Here is a 26846-nt window from a genome sequence, read left to right on the forward strand (position 1 = left end):
CCAAAAAGACAGGTTAGAACAAATCTGACATTCTAATACATTCATCTACAGGGAGCAGTTAAATCCTGTGTAAAGATCCTAGGGCACACATGCAGGATACACATTCAAGTGACTGATGATACCAGACTTCTCTTCTATTAGGAAGAACCTGTCGCCTATCTATGAACCGTCAGCCACAAGTCCAAGCTCTTGGTCACCATCCCTGACGTCACAATCCCACTGACAGCCAAGGGTATGAATATACTTCATGCTTTATGGAAACTGAATCTGTACTAACACCTGTTAAAAACTCACTTCTAGTTTTTCAAATACTCACTAGAGGAGGGACAATGATATAGAAGTTTCGGAGATGTATATTCTTTGGCCTTCGAAATTCTGGAGCAAAAACATCTACAAGCATTTTGAAATATTCTGTACCTTCAGCAGAATTTCGGGTATGATCACTGAGGACTGAGTCCAAATGCCTATAAAATAAAACAAAACATTCCTTGGTTCATTTTCAAAGGTGTGGCCTTTTAAGAATCCAGGTCTCTCAGGTTAAGTAATGCCACTCCAAATCAGGAAACAGCATAAAATTTCCTTGGACTTCAGAATGAGCAGAAACTAATCAGTATTACTTAATGAACTTAGTCCCTAAAATAGAATACAGCATCCGAGGGCTTAAAGAGTAGTCTGTATTTCTTTTCTTTTTCCTTTTCTTTTTTTGCATTTATTTATTGTGTCCATGCACATATATGTGTATGACTGTGCATGTGCCAGGCACATGTGCACATACCTGTGTCCAAGTTAGACGACAACCTGTGGGAGTCAGTTTCTTTTCACCATATGGGTTCTGAGGGTGAAACTCAGGTTGTTAGGCTAAGTGTCAAGTGTTCTTACTTGCTAAGCCATCTCTCACCCATTTTTTTTAAACATTAGTGTAAGAGTGTGTGTACAGGTGTGCATGCATGTGTACATGTAAACAAGTGTATGAGCGTGTAAAGATCAGAGAACTTGCAGGAGCTGGTTTCCTCTGTTCACCATGTGGGTTCTGAGGCTTCAACTCAGGTCATCAAGCTTGGCAGCAAGCATTTTATCTATTAATTGATCTTGCTGGGTCTTTATTTCTTGAGAACCCATGCTCACTGTTACCTAATGGTTCTAGCATCTGTTCACCCTCCATCTGGTCCCCTTTCAGGAGCTGACCTTCTCTTACAAACTTCAGAACCTGCAGCTGCTATGACTGGGGATTGAGTAGAACCACTACTGTTCTCAACCTCCACCAGTACAAGGTTCTTCAAGATGTACAGGATGCCACTACAGATGCTCTTCATCCTGTGACATGCACATCTTAATAAACTGGCCACGCGGTATGTGGAAAATGAAGTAGAACTGCACTGAACACCCCTAAGCTACTCAACAGCACAGCTTAGCAGCAGACCACACTGCTGGCTGGGAGCTGCTCCTGTTGCCCCAGCCTGGCATCACAACAATCACAGTGCTTGCCTAGAAAAAGATCCAAAATAAAAAACAAGAAATATGGTTTCAAATGAATGCTTATCATTTTTATACCGTTGTAAAGATTAAAGTTAAAATTACTTTACTTACTTGAGGAACCATCTGTATATTCAACTCTTTCTCTAACTTTTTAGCCATCACCCTAGGGCCTCCATGTGGTGGCTGGGAACTGAAGTCCTCTACAATAGCTGCAAATGCTCTTACTAACCACTGAGCCATGTCTTCAGCACTGGTTGGTTTTACAAATGAAGTTTTAGGTCTCACTTACAGTCAATCACTCCAGACAGGAGTATGTGACTGCATATGGACAGCATGTTCCAAAAGATCACTGTTTGTTCAAGTTAAAAAGATCTTAGAATACTGTAGTCTTTAAAAACAGCCCATTTCCTCAGTTGAGACTACAAACACTGTCATATCTATCTTTTCACTGCCGTCTGGTTTTGTCTGCTGTAAGCACATCTTAACTTCCCAGCCTTGGCCACTCTCCAGCTTACCTGGCTGCTCTGAGTGTTTCTTCTGCAAGACCTTCTTCCTTTACTAGCTCTTCAAAACTAACAATGTCTTCAAGATCTGGCACAAATCTATGTGAGAATTTGAGAAGGAATTCAGCGGGGAGAAAAATTACATGCAACCAACATATACATGAAAAGTACTATGGAACGGCAAAAGTTAAGGATGTATTTAGGAAAAACTTTGCATTTCAAGTAATACTGTTAATATCACTTTAGTTCCAAATAAAATTTTATGTGATCACATTTTAATATTCAAAATCATACAACCTTTACATTCACTAGTTATGCTGATAAAAATCAATTCACTGTTCTTTAGGGAAATATTTTCAAAGATATAGTCTTTTTTTTTTTTTTTCTTTTTTTTGGTTTTTCGAGGCAGGGTTTCTCTAGGCAGGGTTTCTCTGTGTAGTTTTGGTGCCTGTCCTGGATCTCACTCTGTAGACCAGGCTGGCCCCAAGCTCACAGAGATCTGCTTAGCTGGGATCCGAGTGCTGGGATTAAAGGTGTGTGCCACCGCTGCCCGGTGTAGTCTGTTTTTTTGTTTTTTTCATTTAAAGAAACCCTTTTCTTTAAAAAAAAATTTAAAAAAAAAAAAAGATTTATTTAATTCTATTTCATGTGTATGAGTATTTACCTGCCTGTGTGTCTGCACTAAGTCTGTGGAGGCTGAAAGAGGGTCTTGGACCCCCTGGATTAGAGTTACAGCCAGTTGTTTGCAGCCATATGGGTACTGGGAATGAACCCAAGTACTCTGGAAGAGTAAATGTTGTACCATTTCTCTAGTCCTCTAATATAATCTTAAAATATAAGAGGAAAAAATTCATGTTTTAGGTTTAGTGAGTACACATGAGGGGCAGAGGGCAGGGCAGTAACAAGAGGTCCACAGCCTGAAAATGTATTAACAAAGACAGACACCTCTGCTGCAGTATCATAAAAGAAAGACAAACTTCACAAACAAGGAAGCAGTCATGTTGGAATCCATACCTAATGGCATTGCTGCTGCAGTGGAGACCACCAGATCGGATCATTCGGATATAGCCCATAGCATTACCTTCAAAAATCACACACAGAAAAAGCACATCTTTATGAGCAATTCTAACAATCAGAACATGTTACATTAAGTAGTCAACCGAGGGTCTCCATTCCTAAATACCAAAATATTCTGCTATTATTTTTAGTTCCTGTTCCATAAAAAGGAAAACTGTTGCAGAGTTATGCATTTAAGTTAGATTTTGATACATAGAAACAATAATATTTTAAGTGTAATTCAATTGATAAATTAAAATCATTAATTGCCAGCTTCATTAAAATGATCAAGCATTTTAAAATTACAGTATAATTTCCCACACACTCACATCCTCCTCTGAAGTGGTGTCAGGAAATCTTTACTTGGTACCTCCCACATCTGTCTCTCTAGCCTGGACTCCTCTATCTCTAAACTTTTATCCAGTACTCATACCTATACATCAAAGACAAATTAAACATGTAATTACTTCCAAGTCAAACTAAAGACCTTTATCCCCAACTATATTTCCTCTTCCAGAAACTAGAATTCCATCCCTGCAGTTGCTCAGGGCAAATGCCCTGACACCATCCCGACTACTTCCTTCCTTTGACACAGCACACCCTATCAGTGCACAACTATACTGGCTCTACCCCGAAAACAGAGCCAGAATCTGGCTAAAGATACCACTCAGTGGTAGTGTACTTGTCTAATGCATGAGGACCTAGGTTCAATCTTCAGGAGCAGTGGGCGTGGGAAAAAAGAGGTTCAAAACGAGTCTTCACCCTATTCCACCATCCAAGTCTCTTGTCTAGCTAGACTACTGTGATATGCAATGGCTGACTCTACCTCCCCACTACCTCCTTCAGCACCCACAGTACCCCTCCATCTCATCAACTTCTGAAAACTGCACCAGTTCCATTAAAGAGCAGCATCCGTTCCCCATGTGCCAACACAGTCTTGCATGATCCTGCCCGGGGCTGCTGCTCCAGGTGTGCCTTGCTACTCAGGTCTTCATTAGCTTCACTCTAGCCCTATTCCAGACTATTCCTCAAAAACACCTAGGACACACGGTTTTACACTTCCCATTGCACGACCAATATTCTCTTTCCCCAGATACACACAAGGTTTATTCTGTCCCATTACTCAGATCCCTGGTTCAACTTTTACTTCCCTGAAAGTCTTCCTGAGTATCACTGCACAGATCCATGACATTTTATCCAGAATTTATTAATGGATATCCTATCTTTTTGTCTGCCTTTTTTCTCAACTAGGATATGGATCCATTGAGTATGACATTTGCCTTCTTCACTATCCCATCCCTTGAGCAAACATGTCCTGCATCACAAGAGGAATTCAATATATACTGGAAATGAAATTATTTGGAAGAGCCGGGCGGTGGTGGCGCACGCCTTTAGTCCCAGCACATGGGAGGCAGAGGCAGGCGGATCTCTTGTGAGTTCGAGGCCAGCCTGGGCTACCAAGTGAGTTCCAGGAAAGGCACAAAGCTACACAGAGAAACCCTGTCTCGAAAAAGAAAAAAAAAAAAAAAAAAAAAAAAAAAATTATTTGGAAGAAAAAAACAGGCCAGCTGGGCAGTGGTGGTGCACGCCTTTAATCCCAGCACTCAGGAGGCAGAGGCAGGCAAATCTCTGTGAGTTTGAGGCCAGCCTGGGCTATAAAGTGAGTTCGAGGACAGGCACAAAACTACACAGAGAAATCCTGTCTCGAAAAACCAAAAAAAAAAAAAAAAAAAAAGGTAACAGTTAATATTTCATAAGCATTACAGTTCTGGATATTAATGCTACACAGTAAGGATCATGAGCTATATTAAGGCCTGTTCCAATTGTTCAGGCTTTAAAAAATATATAACATAGATTTTTAAAATTATGTATTTTATTTAGAGTGTGTTATGTCTCTAGAGGGTCTTTTTAAGAATATATAATTTATTTTATTTTATGTGCACTGGTGTGACGGTGTCAGATCCCCTGGAACTGGAGTTACATACAGATAGTTGTGAGCTACCATATGGGTGCTGGGAATTGAACCTGGGTCCTCTGAAAGAACATCTGAACCTCTGAGCCATTTCTCTGGCCTCATAACATATATCTTTTAAGAATTAAATACTTAGTTTAACTGTTTCAACTAATATAAGAGGCAAGCTGAGCATAGAATTAAAAGCAAAAGCCCTAGTCAGACTACTGAGTTCAAGTTGAGATTCAGTTTGTTAGCTGTGGCCTAGATCCAACTATATAAATTACTGTACGTCAACCCCCACGTGTTAAGACTCTAAAAGGCAGAGACTGCATTTACTGTCACATCAGCATCGAAAGCATTTATTTGTTATAAATAAATCCTCCAGGGTGAGTGAATGGAGTAATACTTTAGATACTGTGGGTGGTTTCATACAGAGCTATAGCCCTGAGAGCATACTCAATAAATATCAGTAGTATCTATTTCAGCAGACAGGTATCAACTGAAAAGATTTTTCACATGCTGGCAGTTTCTCTTCAGCCTATTTCACAGGCTCGCTGTGATGACATTAACAGAGACAACACATGTGAGTAGCTCAGAGAAGATCGAGAGCCTGCTAACCTTTGGGTTTAAATGCAGTTCTTCCCTTTAAAAATTATTACTGTTTCTGAGAAGTCAAGTCCGCTTCTAAAACACAACAAATCCTACAAAAGTACGAAATGACACTGTACTGAAAAAGAAGTCATTAAATATATAATCTATAATTAAATTTACACAAAACCTATTAAACTACTAACTTTTACTTACCAGTTGATTTTTAAATATGAATGTAACTCTGAGGGTGCATTTATGAAGTGAATGTCTAATTTGTTTTAACTAATTTTATTTAACTATTTATCAGCAGTTTCTACACAACAGTTTAGTAAGTGCAATGAAGTCAAGTAGAAGCACTCACACAACAGTGCACGTGCTGTCTTGTACATGGTATTTGTGAGTCTGGTACTTGGACTGTGTTTCTCAATACTTTTAAGTGACTTACCAATCTGGCTGATGAGCTGCCTGAACTGGTCAAGGTAGCTCTGTCCCTCTGGTGTGATTCCAAGTTTTCTTATGCCACGATTGAATTTTTCTGCTCTATCAAAAGGATACTAAAGAGATAAATTTAAAGATTTTTTTAGGCCCTTAAAACATAAAATTCTTACTAAATTGATCATGTTAGTATCACTGTCCTTTCTAATTTTGTATTTCATTATTCTTTACAAAAAATAAATCACTCATGTCTAATGACAAATCTGTATAACAACAAAAGCCCTCCTGATGTTCAGGTCAATTTAATGACAAATCTGTCTAACAACAAACTCTCCTGGTGTTCAAGGTCAATGCTTTTGTTGCTGTTTTAGTATCAGCTAAAGAGAAAAAGTGATCAGACTCAACTTATTTCCCCACCACCATTATTAGCCTCCTAATACTTAACTACGCTATCAGACTGAAAAAAGAAACTCAGCCAAGTTTCTACAGGCTTGCTGCCAGAGAATTTATAAACACGTTCCTTCCAAATAAATACACTAGCTGCTTTAAATGCTAAGTTCAGCAGCACCAACCTATGATGGCAGCATTTGGGAGGCAAAAGCAGGAAGATCAAGAGTTCAAGACCCTCCTTGGCTATGTAGCAAGTGTGAGCCAGCCTCACATGAGACCCTGTCTCAAAAAACCAAAAAAAAAAAAAAAAAAAACAAAACCAAAAAAATTCTAGTTGCCTTCATCAATTTGGGGGTGGTGGTGGTTCAAGTTCTGGCTAACAGACAATGACACCAGCTCTCTATAGCAGCGTGGTTACTTTGAACTTCCATCTAGTACACTTCTCTACTGATGACTGTACTGTCATAGTAACTCCTTCACTATGACGGAATACACTGAGGAACTAGTATATGAGCAGCTGAGGCTAGCTGAATCTTTGTGAAACCCAAACAATTCTACAAAAGCAAAGCAGATCCACAACGCATCTAAGCACGTAGGCTCTCTACCTTCAGTTATGGCCTCTGTCCTACTAACTTCCTGCAGGTCAACAGCTTTTTAACCTTACAAGGGAAAACTCACACGGAGGGCAAAGGGGAAACAGTTCTGTTTATGAGCACAGGTTCTGTTGGTCTTGGTTATTCCAGGTGTATTTTGTTTCCTCATGGTACCGGGGCATGGCAGACAAGTCCATTTCCAAGAAGCTACATCCCCAGGCCCCCAAAACAGCATTCCTAAAAACTAGTGGTGGGGAATCAACTGTGCAGTATCTCTGTAGTGTCAGAAACATAGAGCATTCATTCTCATTCATTAGTCTAGAAATTTCTCTTCAAGGATACTTTCCTTCAGAAGCAGATTAGAGATATGCTATCTAAAGCTCTGTTTTTAAGAAGAGAGGGCGAGATAACTAAAATAGCATGAGTTGGGGTTAAATAACTTTCCTATATTAACTCTTAAAAACAATGAAGCAGGGCTATCTGCAGACATCAAGAGCATGATACAAACAATGACAAGATTGCTCTGTTTCCTCCATAAAAAGCACTCTCTATAAAATGGGTGAAGCTACAGATGTTTATTGTGGAGAGCCAGGAATGGCACTGCACTACACTAACAACAACTGCCTCCAGAAACAGAACTGGGAAGAGAAGGGGGGGAAGCAGATGTACCTGACATTGTTTCAATGCTCCAAAGAGAGCATGGTTTTGTATGTGCATTATTGTAAAATAAAATAAGCTGGGCTACAATGATCATTGATATTCTAGAGAACATAAGGAACCATAGGGAAGCAGGAGAGGAGGGCAGACACAGGCAACATGGGCAGACCACCCACAGAGGTCTAAGCAACAAAGCCTAACTAGTATAAGCATCTGTCATTTATACAGCAGTCAAACCCGGGGACCTAAGAAGGAGCAGCATACCTTGTGATCATTTTGGTCCTTGATCTCCCTGAAAAACCGAATATCTTTAATCAATCTGGATTTGATATGTTCATCATACATAAACTGGCTAAATATATAGAACTTCTTTTTCAAAAACTGGTAGGTAAAATTAACCTATAAAATTAAAATTAAAAAATGAAGTTAATATAAAATTTCAAATAAATGTTACAGAGTAATTGACCTAAAAGTACTGTTTATTTATAAAGTTCAACTAATATTGAGCTGAAATACTTCAATAGTTTTTAACTGCCCAAATTTATAGAAATTTCTACAGACTTCTCTTACACATTTTTACCAAAAGAGGAAAGAAAAGTGAGGGGAGAAGAAAATGTTCTCATGATAATCCTAAGACTTACACTGGGAAACAATTCAACCTCAGTATTTAAGCCATTTAAATCCCAGTCACTTGTTCCCCTGTTCCCATCAGCAAGATGCCTTATTACTAATCTGCAAGGCTGGAAGGACATGTATGTAAAAGACGGGATGCTGAGGAAAGTATCAACCACTCATCTATATGGCTCTGAAATCTTTCTCCCAACTGCTAGAGGTCTTCGTGCTCATCAAGCTTATATTCCAGCAAAGTAGCAGACAACTTAAACATGTATTATCAAATCATTAAGTCACAACTGCAATCATTTCTAAAAATTAAGAGTGTAGTCCTCGGAGAATAACTACCTAAAGGCCCAACACAAATCTTCCGAAAGTGAGATGAGAGCTGAGATTCAAGTATTCTGTGCTTCATAAGATGAGTTCTGTACTGCAATGGAAGCCCTACACTAATCCCTGTACCATTACTCTCATATATTACTAATGGTAAATTTACTGTTCATACTTACCTAGTTACACAAATGGGGGCTTATTTATGACATAAACATTTAAGGCATAAAGGCCTTGGTCTTTTCTATTTTTCTTTTTCTCTCCTTCCCACTGTAGTGGATAACCTGCCACTCTGATTCCCATCTCCCTCCCAGGTAACCTACATGAATGTCAATACTCGATCACCAAGAAGGCAGAGACTGCCTACCTTTTCACTTGCATGCCTAGCTCACAATGCCTGATAAACATAAAATCTTCTACCAACATTTGTTACACAGTGTTTGCTCTGATGGAAGAAAGCATTTCTCCTCAGATCTGAGGATGCCTTCTATTTAAAATGCTGACTATCCACATTGCTAACCACTGGAGGAGGCTCTAACCGTATCATACACATCACCTCAGAAACTACAACCTTCCTTGGTGTGCACCACAATGACCCCCATTTGGCTTCCTAGTCTTCTCCTCATATTCCTTCCCTTACACCAAATAGTTTAATGGTCTCTTTAAGCACTCACATTTTTCTCCTCTCCTGGAAAAATTAACCACACCTTATGAGAGGAAAAACAGTTTACAAGTTTAGTGATCTCTACAAGTAACTGCCCATTTCAAATTAAATTCAAATTATCTTTAGTAAATTGCTTATGCATATGGTTATTAAATAATGAGGCATCCCACTCCCTCAAAAACATCACTAATGACAGTAAGTGAACTGGTCCCAGCGACTCATTTCCAAAGTAACTTTCAGAGAGCATAAGAGAACCAACACACATACAGTGTACTGACTTCCACTGCTAACAATATGGTCCAGAGGGCTAAGAGACCTTACAAAGCCTTTTCCATCATAGCACCTACCTCATTCAACACAATGGTAGCAACAGATACTTTTATTTATACTATCAGATTAAAAAATGGAAATTCAGGTATGATATAAACAGAAAGTAGTGTGTGCTTACTAAAATACTCTATAAAAAATAATCTTCCAAATTACTAAATTTGACAAGAGTCTATTACCCACCAAACCCACAAAGATGCTTACTGTTGTATTCATGATCCCTGTCCCATGTGTTCGAATTGAATTAGCAATATGTCGAATATTAATAGTATTCAAATGTTTATTATTGCTTGTCCGTTCAATAAAAATCTGCAATGTAAACAAATTCATGAACAATAAGAATACACCCCATTGCAAAGACTGGTCAATAACCCAAGGAAAAGTTTAAAATCTTTTCATTAAGGATAATTTAATTGAAAAGCCACTCCAGAAGATGACACCACCACACTGCAGCAAAGAAGAACCAGGTACCTCAACCACTGCAGCTGTGGTGGTGCATCCGTTAATGCCAGCATCTGGCATGCAAATCTTTCTGCAGCCAAGGCCAGCTTGGCCTATTCAGTGAGTTCTAGGCTAGCCAGAGCTACATTCTAAGAAGTAAAAAAACAATCTCTACATATCTACATATCATTCTCTGTTTTTCACATTTTATCAACTTTCACCTTTGAAAAGTCAATTCCTGACCTTGCGGCCATTCCATTATAAAGCCATCCTTGCTTTAAACTTGATCTGAGTTGGGCAAGGTTGCTGTGGGATGTTCTGTGTGGCAAATGTGTTGCTCTGATTGGTTAGTAAATAAAACACTGATTGGCCAGTAGTCAGGCAGAAAGAAGTATAGGTGGGACAAGGAGGAGAAGAAGACTGGGAAGAGGAAGGCTGAGTCAGAGACACTGCCAGCCACCCCCATGACAAACAGCATGTGAAGATGCCAGTAAGCCACAAGCCACATGACAAGGTATAGATTTATGGAAATGGATTAATTTAAGATATAAGAACAGTTAGCAAGAAGCCTGGTACGGCCATACAGTTTGTAAGCAATATAAGTCTCTATGTTTACTTGGTTGGGTCTGAGCGGCTGTGGGACTGGTGGGTGAGAGAGATTTGTCCTGACTGTGGGCCAGGCAGGAAAACTCTAGCTACACAAGGTCTTGTATCATTGTAATCCCAACACTCTGTAGGCATTAGCCCAAAGCCAGCCTAGGCTAGATTTAAATTCTAGGTTAGTCGGGAGTACAGAATGAAAGCTTGGCTTAAAAACACAAAACAATCAATCATATCTTTTTTTAAATTCCACTCACCTGGTTATTGAGATTATAGAGGTATCGAGAGACAAATATGTGAATGTTTCTCATAATCTCCAGAACATCGAGTCCCTACAACAATCCACACAGAAACCCATGACTGTTAGTGGCGCTTGGTTAGTCACACGTGTACCAACATAACACCTTACTGATTACACTGCTGCCCAACACTCGCACTATTTTTATAAACTACATAAAAGACACCAACAAAGTTCCAAGAACCATTTATACACACTTGAGAGTCTGGCTGCTCTGTATTTTATCCCTCTTCCATGTACAGAAACAAACCTGCTTCACAAGACCCAGAACCACAGCTATTTCCTGACTATCCTTCAGCTTCTCTTCATTTGTTACAAAGTCAACTAATGACTAGACTCCAAAAGTTACTTAAAAGACATCAGAACATTTGTAAAAACGCATACTACAGAAATTACACAAGAACTATTCTTCATATGTAATTCTCAAAAACATTAGATATTATTCTTCTAAACATCAGAAGTAAAAAAAAAAAAAAAACGAAGCTAACAGTTTTCTAAAGTCAAACAGCTAGAATAGACAAATTCCTGGAATTTTAGAACATCTAATTCCTAAAGTTTATACTTCTGAGTATACCGGATCCCTTTTAGGTTTGACTTTTATCTTTTTAATTATATGAAAGTGTGTGGGGGTGTGCATAGAAGGGTATCAGGTCATCTGGAGGCGAACTTACAGGCAGTTGTGAGCCTTCTGGTGTGAGTACTAGAGACTGAACTCAGGTCTACTGCAAGAGCAGTATATGCTCTCAACTGCTGAGCCATCTCTTTAGCCTCCACTATATACACACACATATATGTATATATACATATATAGTGTATGAGTGTAAGTATGCATGTATGTATGTATGTATGTATGTATGTTTGTTCGTTCATTTGTTTTGTTTTTCAAGACAGGGTTTCTCTGTGTAGCCCTGGCTGTCCTGGAACTTGCTCTGCAGACCAGACTGGCCTCAAACTCAAGAGATCTGCCTGCCTCTGTTTCCCAAGAGCTGGAATCAAAGGCATGTGTATTTTTTAAATGTGTATGGGTGTTTTGCCTACATGTATGTCTGTGCATGACTTGTGGCCTGGTGCCTGCAAAGGTGAGAAGAGGGTGCTGGATCCCATGCCACTGTAAGCATGTGGGTGCTGGGAACCAAACCCAGGTCCACTGCAAGAAAAGCATGCTCTCAATGCCAAACTATCTCTCCAGCCACCAAACCCTTTAACTCTACTGAGTCCTCCTTTCTTTTCTAAACATGCTTCCCTAATACTCAGTGGTATACTATGCATTATTCTATAGCTTTTCTAATTAGTGCTCAAAGTATCACCATTGTACACTTAAATACTATACTATACTTTTATTATGTTCTATCCCAGAAGTTTCTTCACATACTTTTTATCTCCTCCTAGGCTATAAGCATATCAACTAAACCCTTAAACATGGTTCCTTATCCAGCACTCTCTCAACATATACTAGATGCTGAAACAAATGAATGAAAGGATGCACAAAATGATCCTGGAAATAATCCATAAATACACCAGGTTAAAGAAAACTTATGATCCTCAAATTTTGGGACAGAACGGTTTTTTTGATAAATATTAACATAACTATTTTAAAAAGAATTACACACAAAATAACTGAGAGCCTGAATGGCAACATTCATAAAATACTGAAATATTATAAATCAACTAATTGAATTAGCAAAACCAAATGCTCCTTTACAACTTGCATATAACTATGTGGACAGCTGTTTTTCCTAATTTATTAAATTTAATATACTACCCATTTAAAATCCAGCCTTGTCTACACTTTTTAGAATTCTGTAGAAGTCATCTCACTATCTTAGTACATTCCTACAAAGCCTATGTGTGTATCTATGTTTATATTTATTTCAAATTCTTGGCGGAACTGAGTATACCCAGGAAGACAATGATTAATTCTTTTGTAAAGTCCATTAAGTAGCATCTAATATTTATTCTTATCAAATACGAGGTTTATTTAACAAAACTTTTAAGAACTACATTAAGGGATGCAGAGCTATCTCAGTGGCTAAGAGCACTTTTCTTATGGAGAACCTGGTTGTGTTCCCAGAACCCAAATGGTGGCTCAGTACCACCCCACAGGAACTCCAGTTCCAGGGAATCTGACACTCTCTTCTTACCTCTGTGGGTGCCAAGCACTCACATAGTGCAGATATATACATATAGGCAAAACACTCATACCCATAAAATAAGTAAGTCTAAAAAAGAAAATGTGTGTGTGTGTGTGTGTGTGTGTGTCATTAGGGTTAAACAAACAAAACAGGTTTTATGAATTAGTACTGTCATACTATCTGACCACATCAGAAACACTACACATACCTGTTCCAGAGTCTGGCTAGGAAGATGTGCCTCTGTCATAACCAACCCATAGCGCTGAGTAGCCAAATTTCTCATTTCGCTGTATGTGGCCCAATCATGAAGAGCTACTGTCGTGAGATTGTAGAAGGTCTTGTCTAGATAGTGAGTTACATAAGCTAAAAAAAAAAAAACAAAAAAACCCACAACTTGCCATGTTTGATTCATGAACAATAAAAGAGAAATGAAGTTAGAAAGAAAAAGAACACCACATAATTTAAAAATCAAATTTGTTCCTTTAAAATAAGGTGCTAGATTCAACATTCAGTCAACTGAGGCAGGAGGAGTGTAAGTTCAAAACTAGCCTCTGCTACAGAGTGAAATCTTATTTTCAAATAATTTAAAAAAACAAACAACAAAACAGCAGGGACTGTGTGTGGTGGGATATGCCTCACTACTCAGAGGCCATAGCAGGAGACCTGAGAGTCTATCTGGGCTACAGCCAGGTCCCTGGGCTACCCTGAGCTACACAGTAAGAGTGAAACACTGCTGGGGAATAAGAGACCCTCAGGGTCACCTGCCACTTAGGTCAGAAGGACATGGAAGCACTCACCTCGAATGTCAATGAAACGACTGAAGAACCGAATCGGGTTCAGAGAGAAAAAAAGGGCCAAGTCTTTCCTGCCAACTCGGAAGGGGTTCCGGTCGTCCAGCTTCAGGTGCGTATGCACAGAAAGCCGCAGGTCTTTCTCGATTTCCTTGCACAGTTTGTCCAGCAAATGCTATTCAAAAGGAATGGAGCACTGTTCAAGATGACACTCCCACTCAGTGTTCCTACTTGTTCATGCCTTGTCCTTTACAGATCACTGATGAGACACTGACCAACTAATGTCTTGATTTAGGATGATAAAGCCTCAATGGTAAAGTTGTATTTTTGTTTGAAAGCAAAATTACTCTGCTATTTTAAACTAGTAATTTTTTTTTAAGTCAGGGGGCAGCTAAATACTGAGATTTCATTTTCATGAATTTAATTAATTCATGAAATTAAATTTAATTCGCATGAAAAACAGCCAACCAATGGCTTCGCTATAAGGGACATGAATATGTAATATAAAGCATAAAATTTATGGAAAATAGCAGTAAAGAAGGATCTTGCAATATGCAATAAAGAAAAATAGATTTTCTTATAATTATCATTAAAAATCACAGGAGCTGCACACAAATTGTGCATATACATACATGCAGGCAACAAAAGTACACAAAAAATAAATCTAAACAAATTTTCTTAAATCATGAAGAATGAATCAGCAGATTAAAAGCACTTATAAACAAGTGTGAGGACCTGAGTTCAAATCCCAAGAACAATGCTAAAGTCAGATTCAGCAGTCCTAGCCAGATCCCAGTATGAGATGGTAAACAAGAGAATTCCCCACAACTCTAGAGCCAGTTAGCCTGGTCTGTGCAATGCCTGTCCTGTTTCAAAACAGGGACAGACACCTCAGGTTGATCTCTGTGGGGACACTTGTACCACAGCATAGGTGCACAGAGAGATAATACAAAGAAACATACAAACTACACACACATTAAAACACACACATACACATATACAATTCACTGTTATGTAATTAAATCAATCATCTTTTCTTGTCTATCAGAGTTCCAAATGCCACCAGTTATTTATTTTATTTTTAATTAATATTTATGATCACTTGCAAGGTTTGATAACCCAGGAGGACAACCAAAAAGAGAGTAAGAGCATACAAAATTTACCTAATTCCATCACACTGAATACAATATTGGGAGGTTTACTTATTTTTAATTTTATCTTCCCAACAAAAATTATTTATAAAAATTTATAATTTATAAATAATTGGTTTGGGCTTTCTTGAGACAAGGGCCAGGGCCTGGAATTCATAATCCTCCTGCCTCAACCAGTGCTGGAATTACAAGTGTGCTTCATTAACACTCAGGTTTGTTTAAATAATTTGATTCAGTGAAGACGGCTTCACGCTATCTTCCAAAGCATTCCTCTTAAGCTTTCTATCTTAAACATCTTCTTACCTCATTTAAAATTTCCATAATTTCCTTGTCATAGCAATCCAGAAGCAGTTCATAGGACTCCAGATGCCTTGAATACATCATGGCAGGTACACAGTCTCGTAAAGCACTGAACATGTACTAGCAAGAAAATTAAAACATACCCAGTTTAGAAAAAACAAAACAAAACAGAATTCTAAATAACACTGTAAAGGCTAATTACACACAAAGACAACAACTCTGACCTGAAGGAAAAAAATATTACTCTATGACTGCTTTATTTTCCTAAAAACCTCAAACACACAATTAAAGCGCACACACACAAAGAAGAAAAGCTGACATTCACTAGTCTTTGACTGTGCACTCAAACACACGTCCTTCCATAAGAAACTGAGTAACACACAGCCTGCCAACAAGTAACATCAAGACTACTGAGGCACGCTCAATCAAGTGAGCCCAGAATGGCTAAAGTATGTAGAGAGGAGTTAAGCACAGTACAAGTAACTTCACTAGTATTGATACACAATTTAATCATGGACTATATAAACCTTGATTGGATATGCACATAATAATACTGTTCAAAATATCATTACAGGTCAATTTTATGATGGTTTATTAAATCTAATGACCTATTTGAAACATAAAAAGTGGCTAGAAATGATGTTTACTCTTTTAGATTACTATTTACTTACATGTAATCTAGCTGCATCAACAGCATTTTCATATACATCATCTAAATAAATTGGGAAGACAGCTCGATGCCAGTATAAAAAACAACAGTCACACTGTGTTTGGACTCTACAATATAAGGTAATAAGTAATTAGTGGTACCAAAATTCAAGTATCACTCAACAACACAAAGAATGACTTTATGTACTCTAAGGGGAAGAGGTCTGTCTTCCACACTTTACATTCTCTGCATCACTTCACCCGACATTACTACACAAACTCATAAGACTAAGTATTTTTCAAATTGAGCAAAGGCAATAAAACATTTTAATACCCTACATTATCAAAATTGTTTTAAGACTGTTGAAAAACCAAGACTACTAAATAGATGCTTAAAATAAATTTATTTTCAATATTATCTGCAACAATACTTGCATTACATGTATAACTTACCTGCCTCCAAAGCGAAAAACAATTTTAAAAGATAAGACCTTAGTATCCCCTCACTGTTTCGTTTTTCAGCCCTCCTGTGCACTAAACTCTATTAAGCCCCAGCTCTTGGGAGGAGGACCTCTGTGAGATGGAGGCCAGCCAGGGCCAGCCAGGACTACAGAGTACTTTATTTTTCCTTTAAAGTCACTATGACCAAATAAATCTGTCACATAGAGCCTACAGACTGTCTTTGCTAACAAATGACTATTTAGAGCCTTATAGGAGAAGAAATTTACCCAAGTATCTTATAGTAAAGGGCCATACTTCTCTCAAGGACTGAAAATCAAATACCACTAACTACAAAAATATCAGCTTCTTAGAACAGCAAAGAAAATTATGAACATTAAATGAAAACTGTGCTGTAACAAAATTGCTCAACCCTGTCAAAAGTGTAGCGCTCACTGTCCCTTTAGGAAACCTACACTCACTTAATGAAAAGAAAACAGTCATAAGCACCTGCAAAAACAAGCCTTCTCCAAGTCAGTCCAGCCCAATGACTAGCCTCTGAGAATAAATCAACGTTCATATCCAAATAAAACTACACAACATGGTGCGTCATGGTCTTCAAATGGCTCGAAAAGTATAAAGCTTATTATAAAGCACCAAATTTGAAAGTTCAGTAGTGGCACCAATAAAGTAACACCAATGGACACCAGCACCTGCCAAATACCGAGGGTACCCTGTTTTATCGCATGTGAATTCTTTCAGAGGATTCACATTTCCTGTGAAAGCATACCCAAGTCAGGACAATAATGAAGTCACAGAGGTTACAGAGAGGAACTAATGCTCCCTGTGGATCTCATTCTTATTCATGCTGTGCCAAAGAGAAAAAGAGCTGACTGTAGTGGCATACCCTGTAATCTCAGCAAGGCTGGGAGTGGGGGAGCATTGAGGAGGGAGAATGGCTTCTGACTGGCATCCCACACCCAGTTCTACTTACCGTTCTCTAAGTTCACTGATAAGATCCAGCTTTTTCATGACTACTTGAAGAGGAAAGAGCTCTTCATCTTTAAAGGTTTTCTATCAGCAAGAAGGGAAAACACAGAAGTGTAATCACAATAAGGCCAAATTTCTTATGCTAATAAGTCAACTGTGAACCTCAGACCTCAGGTTTATTCCATGAGTAAGAGCAATAAACTTACCATTTGTGTGCCAACGCTTAATGCCAGAGAAACAATAAGTCGTCGTTGCTTCGTGCTTGGTCCATTTAGGGTGTTTTCAGCCAAAACAAGAGCAGATAGCACATCAAGACGCTGTTCACTATATTTTTTGTCTGAAATTACTCTTTTCTTAAAGATCAAACAAAAAATTATGAGTTTCAATTCTAACATTGTTAAGTCCCAAAAGAAAAGAAATTCTCTATTCTGTTCTTTCTGGCACAGCTCAGGAGAGCACAGGAAACCGTGTTCTGAACTTAGCTCTGAACTGTCTCTCTCCGCACTGTCAGGACAGCAAACACAGTGGGCTTAAACATATTCACATCACTCTAACAAGAAAAAGTTTCCAAAGATGAGGGATCAAAACCTTTCCCTTCCTGATCATGAGATTAGCTGCCAATGTAGTTTTTAAACAGACAGTCCTCAACTCCTCCTGCGTCACACTGATGTAAATGCAGGTCCACAGCCAGTTTTCACTTTCAGGAGAGCACTCAGGAAGATAATGGACACCCAGGGCTGCATGATAAACTAGGCTTTGAGCTAGATGGTTTCCTCTGAGCGTCGGCTATTGCATCGATTACATCAGGGAGTACCAATCTGAGCACATTTAAGGTGAGCTAGCTGAGTTCTGAGGCTATCAAAACACACCCTGTATAAAGAAGGGCCTGATTAGTCACTCATGGTCATTTCTCAGAGACTACAAATATTCTCTGGGACAACTGTGGTAACTCTAAAGATTACAAAATGCAATGGATAAAGCACTATAGAAATAACACACCTGCAGGAACAGAATAAAGAGGCTAATGCAGGAAATGCAGACAAAACACAAGAACAGATAGCTTAATTATGCTGAGTACAGAGTACATAGTGATCTGCACACCTTGGCCACAGAAATAGAGTTCAGAGCTTGATGCTGAAGGTGCTGGGTTATGTGTGACACTGAATCAGCCACAACCATGCTTCTCCTGTAGAACATGTGCTCTATTGCCTGAAAGAGACAAAAGGAACTTTGCAGAATCATTAGAGAACACCCTCATGTCCCTCGGCAAAGGAAGGAATGTGTGAGAGAGACTGGGGTGGGGGGCAAATATCCAAACGCACATACCAGCATGAACAAAACAAAACAGACACTCACACTTGGGGCTGCAGAGATGGTTCAGTCTTTAAGTGCTTGTTTACCTCAAAAGCATGAAAAACTAAGTCTGATTTCTCACATCTATGTAAAAAACAAAAAACAAAAAACGCCCAAGCATGGGGGGACAAGCTTATAACCACAGTGCTTAGAAGGCAGACAGGAGGGTCCCTGGAGCTTGCTACCCTCCTCTGTAAGCCCCAGTACCCTGTCTACACACACACACACACACACACACACACACACACACACACACACACACGAATAATGATGGAATAAAATTCAACTGCAATAAAATTAAGCACCTGCATTTGTCAAAAGTCATAAAGAAAATAAAAAGACAGTGCATGCTTGGGAAAGATAGCTACTAAATGAAATGAGGATCCTTTTCTATAAACACTCCAGATTCCACATGAATCAAAGAATTTTTTTTTACACAATCATTAGAAAACCAAAATAAAAGCAAGTATGGGTTGTTTTTCTTTTTTTCCCAAACAGAAACACAGTAAGTTAAAATAAAAAAAATCACTATCATTATCACTAACATTAAGTGCTGATTATTAAAAATTGTCAAAACAACTTGTACCCACTGACTTAATGCCATGTATGGTGTTCCTGCCTTCAGAAGGGTGAGGCAGGAGAATTGCCATGAGTTGAAAGGTAACCTGAGTGTGCTGGCTGGTGTTATGTCACCTTGATTCAAGCCAGAGTCATCTGAGAGGAGGGAACCTCGACTGAGAAAAGGCCTCCATAAGATCCAGCTGTAGGCATTTTCTTAATTAGCCATTGGTGGGGAGGACCCAGCCCATGTGGATGGTGTCATGCTGGGCTGGTGGTCCTGGGTTCCATAAGAAATCAGGCTGAGTAAGCCATGGGGAGCAAGTCAATGAGCAGCACTCCTCGATGGCCTCTGCATCAGCTCCTGCCTGCAGGTTCCTGCCCTCATCACTTCTGATGAACTGTTATATGGAACTGTGATTGAAACAAACCCTTTCCACCCCCAGTTGTTTTTGTCCATGGTGTTTCATCACAGCAACAATAACCCTAACTATGACACTGATATAGAGTGAGACCCTGTCTCGGAGAAAAACAAAAAGATACTTGTTAACACAGCTTTTAAAAAGAAAGAAGAAAAGAATCCAAGGTAAATCCTTTTTTTTTTTAATTACTAGAAACCTACCAACAAACCTGAATCTTAATTTCTTATCTGGGCTCTTCTCCCTACAAGAATTTATGCTAAGAAACATTTTACACTCCATTAAGTGTGCCAACTCTGGAGTCATCTAATCACCTCTGCTTAGTACCTGCTTACTAACAAGACCACAGTGCTTGCTCTAAACTACAATTAACAGTGCCATGTAAACTGACCTCATTTCATAGGAACACTTTTATTTTTTATTTATTTATTTTGAGACAGGGTTTCTCTGTGTAGCTTTGCACCTTTCCTGGATTTCACTTTGTAGACCAGGATGGCCTCGAACTCACAAAGATCTGCCTGCCTCTGCCTCCCGAGTGCTGGGATTAAAGGCGTGTGCCACCACTGCCCGGCCATAGGAACACTGTTAAATGGGTATTTTAGCACAAATATTTTTCAACTCATGCAACTTGCCTTTTAACACTTCCATTAATAACCCTGAAGCTAACTCTCCCTTCTATCTGTTGAGATTAGCTGCCAAACAAGTTTTTAAACAGATAGTCCTCAACTCTTTTCAGCATCACAATGATGTAAACACAGGTCCATACCCAGTTTTTACTTTCAAGAGAGCACCCTGGAAGTTACATGGACACCCAGGGCTTCATGACAAACTAGGCTTTGAGCTAGGGAGTACCAATCTGAGCACATTTAAGGTGAGCTAGCTGAGTTCTGAGCCTATCAACATACACCCTGTATAAAGAAGTGCCTGATTAGTCATATGGTCGTTTCTCAGAGATTTCTTTCAATTTTAAGTTCACTTTCTCCTGTTTGTGTTCTGATGTAATCAGTAAGTAAAACCTCCCTAGAGCATTCTATTCTCCCAGTCACGGTGGCAAAATAAACAGCATTGACTTACCTTGAGAAGTTCAATGAGCCTGCATAATGCCTTCACTGAGGTTTTGGTCATAGGCTTCTGCATGGACATGTAGAGATTCATTGTGGTTTTAATAATGGTGCTAATACTATAAGCATATAAGAAGCCCTACAAAAGAAAATAAACACTGAGTGCAAGCACACAGATTCATCCAGACTTCGTTCTCTATGTATGTCTGCATACCAATAACCAGTATTTCTCAAGACTCTGATTATTTTATGTGTGTGGGAATTGTGTATGTCTGTGCAATGCATGCACACAGTGGCTACAGAGGCCAGAGTAGGTGCTGGATCTCTTGGAAGTGGTGGTCTAGGCAGCTGCTGGGATTAAACCTGAGTCCTCTGGGAGAGCAGCTAGTGCTCTTAACCTCTAAGTCATCTCTCCAGCCACTCAAAGTCCTTTTTAAAGTCAATTCTTAAAGAGTTAGAAATACTCTTCTGGACAAAATACCACTCTGAGTTTCAAAGCAGCCCTTAATAGTTCCCTGAACTCTGTTGATGCAGTGAATACCAGCTTTTAAGTCTTCACTTAAATAGTAAAATGGTATCTACATGCCAGGGACATAGCTAATAACTCACCCTCATCTTAACTGCTGGGGAGAGAATAGATCCACCTGCTGACACTCAGCAGGGAGCCAAGGACTAAGGAGTCAGAAACTGAAAACTCAGGGGATCTGCTTCCTTCATGCAGACACACAAAGGAATTTCTGAGCACCAAGCCACCACCCACCTTCCTCTCTGCGTGGACCACTGGTTCTCAACCTGTGGTCACACAGGAGTGGCGCATCAGATATTTACATTACGATAGTAACAACAAAAATGTTATGTCTGGTGGTCTGCACAACATGAGGAACTGTGTTAAAGGGCTGCAGCACTGGGAAGGTGGAAAACCACTGGCCTAGACCAATTCCCAGTGTGTATCTGTGTGTTCATCAGCCTTCTCTCCATCCAGCCCCAAAACAAGATCACATTCTCTCCTCCATTCTGTTCATGACGGAGCACATAAGTCTTCTGAGGCTTTAAAGTGTTTTTTAAATGCTTCTAAGCTCAGAGAAACACAAGTAAATATATAAATTTATGTGTACACATGTGCAGGTGTCCACAGAGGCCAAATGAGGTCAGTGGATCTGCCAGAACTGGAGTCACAGGTGGTTGTGAGTGGCCAATGTGGGTGGTGGAATCTCAACTCAGGTCCTCTGGAAAAGTAACAAGCTCTTTTAACTGCTGAGCCGTTTTTTCAGCCCATCATGTTTTTAATTTAAACCTCCAAAGGGTTTAAACACCCATATTCATTTTTTTCTTCAGTTTCTTTTTAAATTAAAACAAAATTTCATACAATATTTTGATCATGTTTGCTGTGGGATGGTCTTTATGTCAAATTGCTCTGATTGGTCAATAAATAAAACACTGATTGGCCAGTGGCCAGGCAGAAGTATAGGGAGGACTAACAGAGAGGAGAAGTGAGAGAATTCTGGGATGTGAAAGGCTGAGGAGGGAGACACTGCCAGCTGCCGCCATGACAAGCAACACGTGAAGATGCCGATAAGCCACGAGCTACGTGGCAAGGTATAGATTTATAGAAATGGATTAATTTAAGATGTAAGAACTAGATAGCTAGAAGCCTGAGCCATTAGGCCAAACAGTTTAAATAAATAAGCATCTGTGTGTTTATTTTATAAGTGGGCTGTTGGAGAGAAGTTTTTCCACAAATATCACTACACTACCTAGTTCTTCCCAGATCCTCTCCACTCAACTTTATGTTCTCTCCTTCAAATTAAAAAAAAAAAAAAAGCCAAATATCCTACACACACACACACACACACACACACACACACACACACACACACAGCAAAAACAAAACAAACAACACAGAGTCTGCTTTGTGTTGGCCAACTACTGGGCGCGGGGCCTGCCCTGGAGTGTGGGTGTCATACCCAGTGACACTCCACTGGATGGACTGACTCCCTTTGCCAGCAGGTATCAACAGCAAACAGCTTCAGTGCTGGGACTCCCTCTGGGGGGAAATGTACAGATCTTATGTGTGGTACCACACTCTAAGTTAATTCTCCTAGTCTAGTTTCCTCTTTATCAATCCACAACACTACATACATTCTATTTCCTCCTCCTTGGGAAGTCCTCTCCCGTCCTCCACCCCTACCCCACCCCCTGTACCTGACCTCTGTGGTTATTCAGACTGTACAACACATACTGGATGTTTAAAGGCTACCATCCAAATATAAGAAAAAATATACACAATTTGTCTTTTGGGAGTCTGGGTTACCTCACTCACATAGTTTTTTTTCTAGCACCAATCATTTATCTACAAATTTCATTTTTTCTTAACAGCCGAGTAATATTCCATTGTATAAATGTGCCACATTTTCATTTCCATTTTTCTGTTGAGGGTCATCTAGGGTATTTCCAATTTATGGCTATTATGAATAAAGCAGCAATGAACATAGATGAGCAAGCATCTCTGCAGTAAGTCCTTATTCCCAACAGTGGGATAGCTGGATCTAGAGGTAGACTAATCCCAGCTTCCTGAGGAACCAGTGATTTTCATAGTGGCTGTACAAGTTTGCACTCCCACCTAGCATCCTTGCCAGTACAAAGGATAGCATCCTTGCTATCATTTGTTTTATTATCTTGGCCATTCTGAATGGGGTAAGATAAAATATCAAAGCATAGCTGGTCTTATGTTGAGGTCTTTGATGCATCTGTAGCTGAGTTTTGTGCAGGTGACTGCTATGAATCCATTCTCTTCCTTCTACATGCAGTAGCCTGTGACCAGCACCATTTGTTGAAGATACTCTGCTTTTTCCAGTGTGTATTTTTGGTTTCTTGTTCAAAAATGAGATGTCCATAGGTGTGATTATGTCTGGGTCTTAATTTGTTTCCATTGATCAGTGCATGTTTTTATGACAATACCATGCCACTTTTATTACCACAGCTCTGTAATATAACTTGAAATCTGGGATGGCGATACCTCTGGCAGTTTTTATTATTCAGGATTGTTTTAACTGTCCTGAGTTCTTTGTGTTTCCCTATGAAGTTGAAGATTGTTTTTCAAATTCTGTGAAGAACTGCATTGGAATTCTGATGGGAATTGCACTGAATCTAAACATTGTTTTTGGTAGAACGGCCATTTTCACAATGTTAATCCTACTGATCCGTAAGCATGGGTAGTCTTTCCATCTTCTTGTGTCTTCAATTTCTTTTCCTCAGTGTCTTTAAAAGTTTTTATTATACAAATCTTTCACTTGCTTGGTTAAAGTTATCCCAAGACACGTATTTTTTCAAGGCTACTGTAAAAGGTACTGTTTTCCTTATTTTTCAGTATGTTTATCATTTGTAAATAGGAAGAGTACTGATTTCTGTGGGTCAACTTCATATCCTGCTACTTTGCGGAAAGTGTTTATCAGCTATAGGCGGAGTTTGTAGGGTCTTAACTTTGACTCCTCCTGTCTTATCTATATCCCCTTGGCTTCCTTCAGTTGTTTTACTGCTCTAGCTCAGACTTCAAGTAGTCTACTGAACAGGTGTGGAGAGAAATCCTTATCTTATTCCTGGTTTTAATGTAAATACTTTGAGTTTCTCTCCATTTAGGTTAATGTTGGCTGTGGGCTTGCTGCACATTGCCTTTATTGGGTTGAGGTATGACCCTTTATCCCTAGTCTCTCCAAACTTATCATGAAGAGGTGTTGGATAGTGTCAAGGCCTTTTCTACATCTAATGAGATGACCATATGGTTTTTGTCTTTCAGTCTGTTCATGTGGTGGATTACATTTATTGATTTATGCATACTGAATCATCCATGCATCCCTGGGATGAGGCCTACTTGATCATTATGGATAATCTTTTTAATGTATCGTTGGATTGTTTTTTTATTGAGAATTTTTGAATCTATGTTCATAAGGGATATTAATATACAACTTTCTTTTCTTGTTGGGCCTCTGTATGTATCAGAGTCATAGTTCCTGGGATTTACTTTATGAATAAGGTGAGGAGTACTGGTGTTGATACTTCTTTGAAGGATTGGTACAACTCTGTGCTGAATCTGTCTAGCCTTGGGATTTTTTGGTTGGGAGACTTTTAATGACTGCTTCTACTTCATTAGAGGTTATAAGTCTGTTTAAATAGATTATTTCATCTTGACTGAACTTTGGTAGGTTGTAGAAAACAAACAAAAAATTCATTCATTTCTTTTAGGTTTTCCCATTTGGTAGAATACAGATTTTTAAAGTATGTCTTATGATTCTCTGAATTTCCTCAGTGTCTGTTCTAATCCCCATCCCGCCTCATGTCTAATTTTATTGATTTGCATTCTTTGTCTTTTAATTTGGCTAAGTGCCTGCCAGCCTTCTTCCTAATCACCGGTGAGAAAGCACTATCCCAGGAATAACTATGGCTGACTACCAGAGTGGTGCTCCACACGCAGTGACAAATGTGAGCTTCCCTAAACCACACAGCTTCGTGCTGAAGAGATGTGCTCAGCTTAGAGAAGGAATAAATGTTCGGAGGACAGTGTCCTGAGAAAGTGGCAGGAGACTGAGGCTATGGCATACATATGTCTTACCCTGTCAGCTAGAGGACTATCACTTTAGTGCACACTGGGGAAAATTAAAAGAAGAACAAGAAACAACAAGCATCTAAGGCAGGGAAGAGAACCCCTCCCCTTCAGTGGGAGCCTTGAAGTGTGATATTTCCAGTGCCTCTATCAACCCATTCATCTTTACTGTGTAACGACAGAATAATGACATATTAGAATGACTTCCCTATTAAGAACCATTAGGAAAGCCAGGTGACATGCATCAAAGCTCTGTGGAAGGCGTCAAAGAGCTAGCAAGACCCTAGGGAGCGAGAGCTGGGAAGCGAGAGACTGAGAGCAGTGAGCCTGACACCTGGAGCTGCTTCTCCAGAGCCTCTGCCTCAGAGGCCTCTGTTAACAACAGGAAACACAGGGAACAAGGGCAGACACTGGTTCATGGCTCAATGAAAAGACAAAAGTGGGGGCTAAGGAAACGGCTCTGTGAGCAAAGTACTCACTAGACAAGCACAATGATCCAAGTTCAGATCCCAGCACCATGAGCAAAGCCAGGCAAGGTGGCACTTGTCTATCAATCTAGCCCAAAGTCAGGCATCTCCCAGCGGGCTTGCTAGTCAGCTGGTCCCACTGCAACAGTGAGCTCCAGGTTCAGTGAAAGACTGTCTTAAAGAATAAGGTGAAGAGTAACTGAGGAAGACATCTAACATCAAGTTCTGTCTTCCACACGCCCACAGAAGCAAGCACACCCACACATGGACACACAGGTGTACATGTACACACACACACACACACACACACACTCTCTCTCTCTCTCTCTCTCTCAAGCAAAACTAGATGGAGGGAAAATATACACTGCTTACAGGAGATACACACTTCATTTAAGAAGCTAGAAAGGCAGCATATAAGGATCAATAAAGGCACACTATGTAGACATTAGCTAAAGAAACACTGTGCAACTGTGTTAGTATCATCACACAAGAGATCCACTAGAGATCAACACAGACAACTGCTTCCTCGTATGGAAGGTGCTCCGAGAAGTAAACCCCAAGCTCTCCATATGCGCAGCACATGCTCCAGCTCTGAAATACATTCCCAGTTCCCAAGTAGACCTTCTTAATGAAAAACAAAAAAAGTCCCATCACTGGGAAGATAAACAATTCTAAACAGTATACACTTAACATAACCAAATAGAAAACAAAACCTGGTAGAACTATAGATATTATTTGTAGACAAACCCACAAAACAGTAGGACATTTTCACCAAACTCTCAGTAATTAGGGAATACAGACCAAACCATTAATAAAATCTTGTCATGTCCAAATCTTACAACTGACAAACGCACACAAACCACTCTAAACTACACATGGGATATTTATCAAAGCTGTAAAAGCCAGGTATCTGCCAGCTTCAAAACAGTGAAATCACCTTAACAGCTATAAGTCAATAATAGAAAAACGAAGAAGGCAGGCCTGACGAGATGGCTCAGCAGGCAAGGGTTCTTG

General features: G+C 39.4%; 1 protein-coding gene across 5 annotated transcripts in view; it reads right to left on the minus strand.

Moving 5' to 3' along the window:
- The window catches only part of Washc4 (WASH complex subunit 4), a 66908-nt gene that overhangs the window by 9882 nt on the left and 30180 nt on the right, over positions 1 to 26846 (minus strand). For all 5 annotated transcript variants that reach the window (XM_076554464.1, XM_006993051.3, XM_076554465.1 and 2 more), the window contains 15 exons: positions 20782 to 20907; positions 18479 to 18586; positions 17584 to 17730; positions 17382 to 17461; positions 15973 to 16078; positions 15305 to 15421; positions 13857 to 14025; positions 13268 to 13422; positions 10887 to 10961; positions 9793 to 9897; positions 7920 to 8054; positions 6026 to 6134; positions 2994 to 3060; positions 1992 to 2078; positions 317 to 464 (listed from right to left, as the gene is read on the minus strand). In XM_076554464.1, the coding sequence (XP_076410579.1) occupies positions 317 to 464; positions 1992 to 2078; positions 2994 to 3060; positions 6026 to 6134; positions 7920 to 8054; positions 9793 to 9897; positions 10887 to 10961; positions 13268 to 13422; positions 13857 to 14025; positions 15305 to 15421; positions 15973 to 16078; positions 17382 to 17461; positions 17584 to 17730; positions 18479 to 18586; positions 20782 to 20907 (1734 nt within the window). The remainder of the gene's footprint in view (positions 1 to 316; positions 465 to 1991; positions 2079 to 2993; positions 3061 to 6025; positions 6135 to 7919; positions 8055 to 9792; positions 9898 to 10886; positions 10962 to 13267; positions 13423 to 13856; positions 14026 to 15304; positions 15422 to 15972; positions 16079 to 17381; positions 17462 to 17583; positions 17731 to 18478; positions 18587 to 20781; positions 20908 to 26846) is intronic.

Source organism: Peromyscus maniculatus, chromosome 18 (genome assembly GCF_049852395.1).
Source record: "Peromyscus maniculatus bairdii isolate BWxNUB_F1_BW_parent chromosome 18, HU_Pman_BW_mat_3.1, whole genome shotgun sequence".
NCBI classification, from domain to species: Eukaryota; Metazoa; Chordata; class Mammalia; order Rodentia; family Cricetidae; genus Peromyscus; species Peromyscus maniculatus.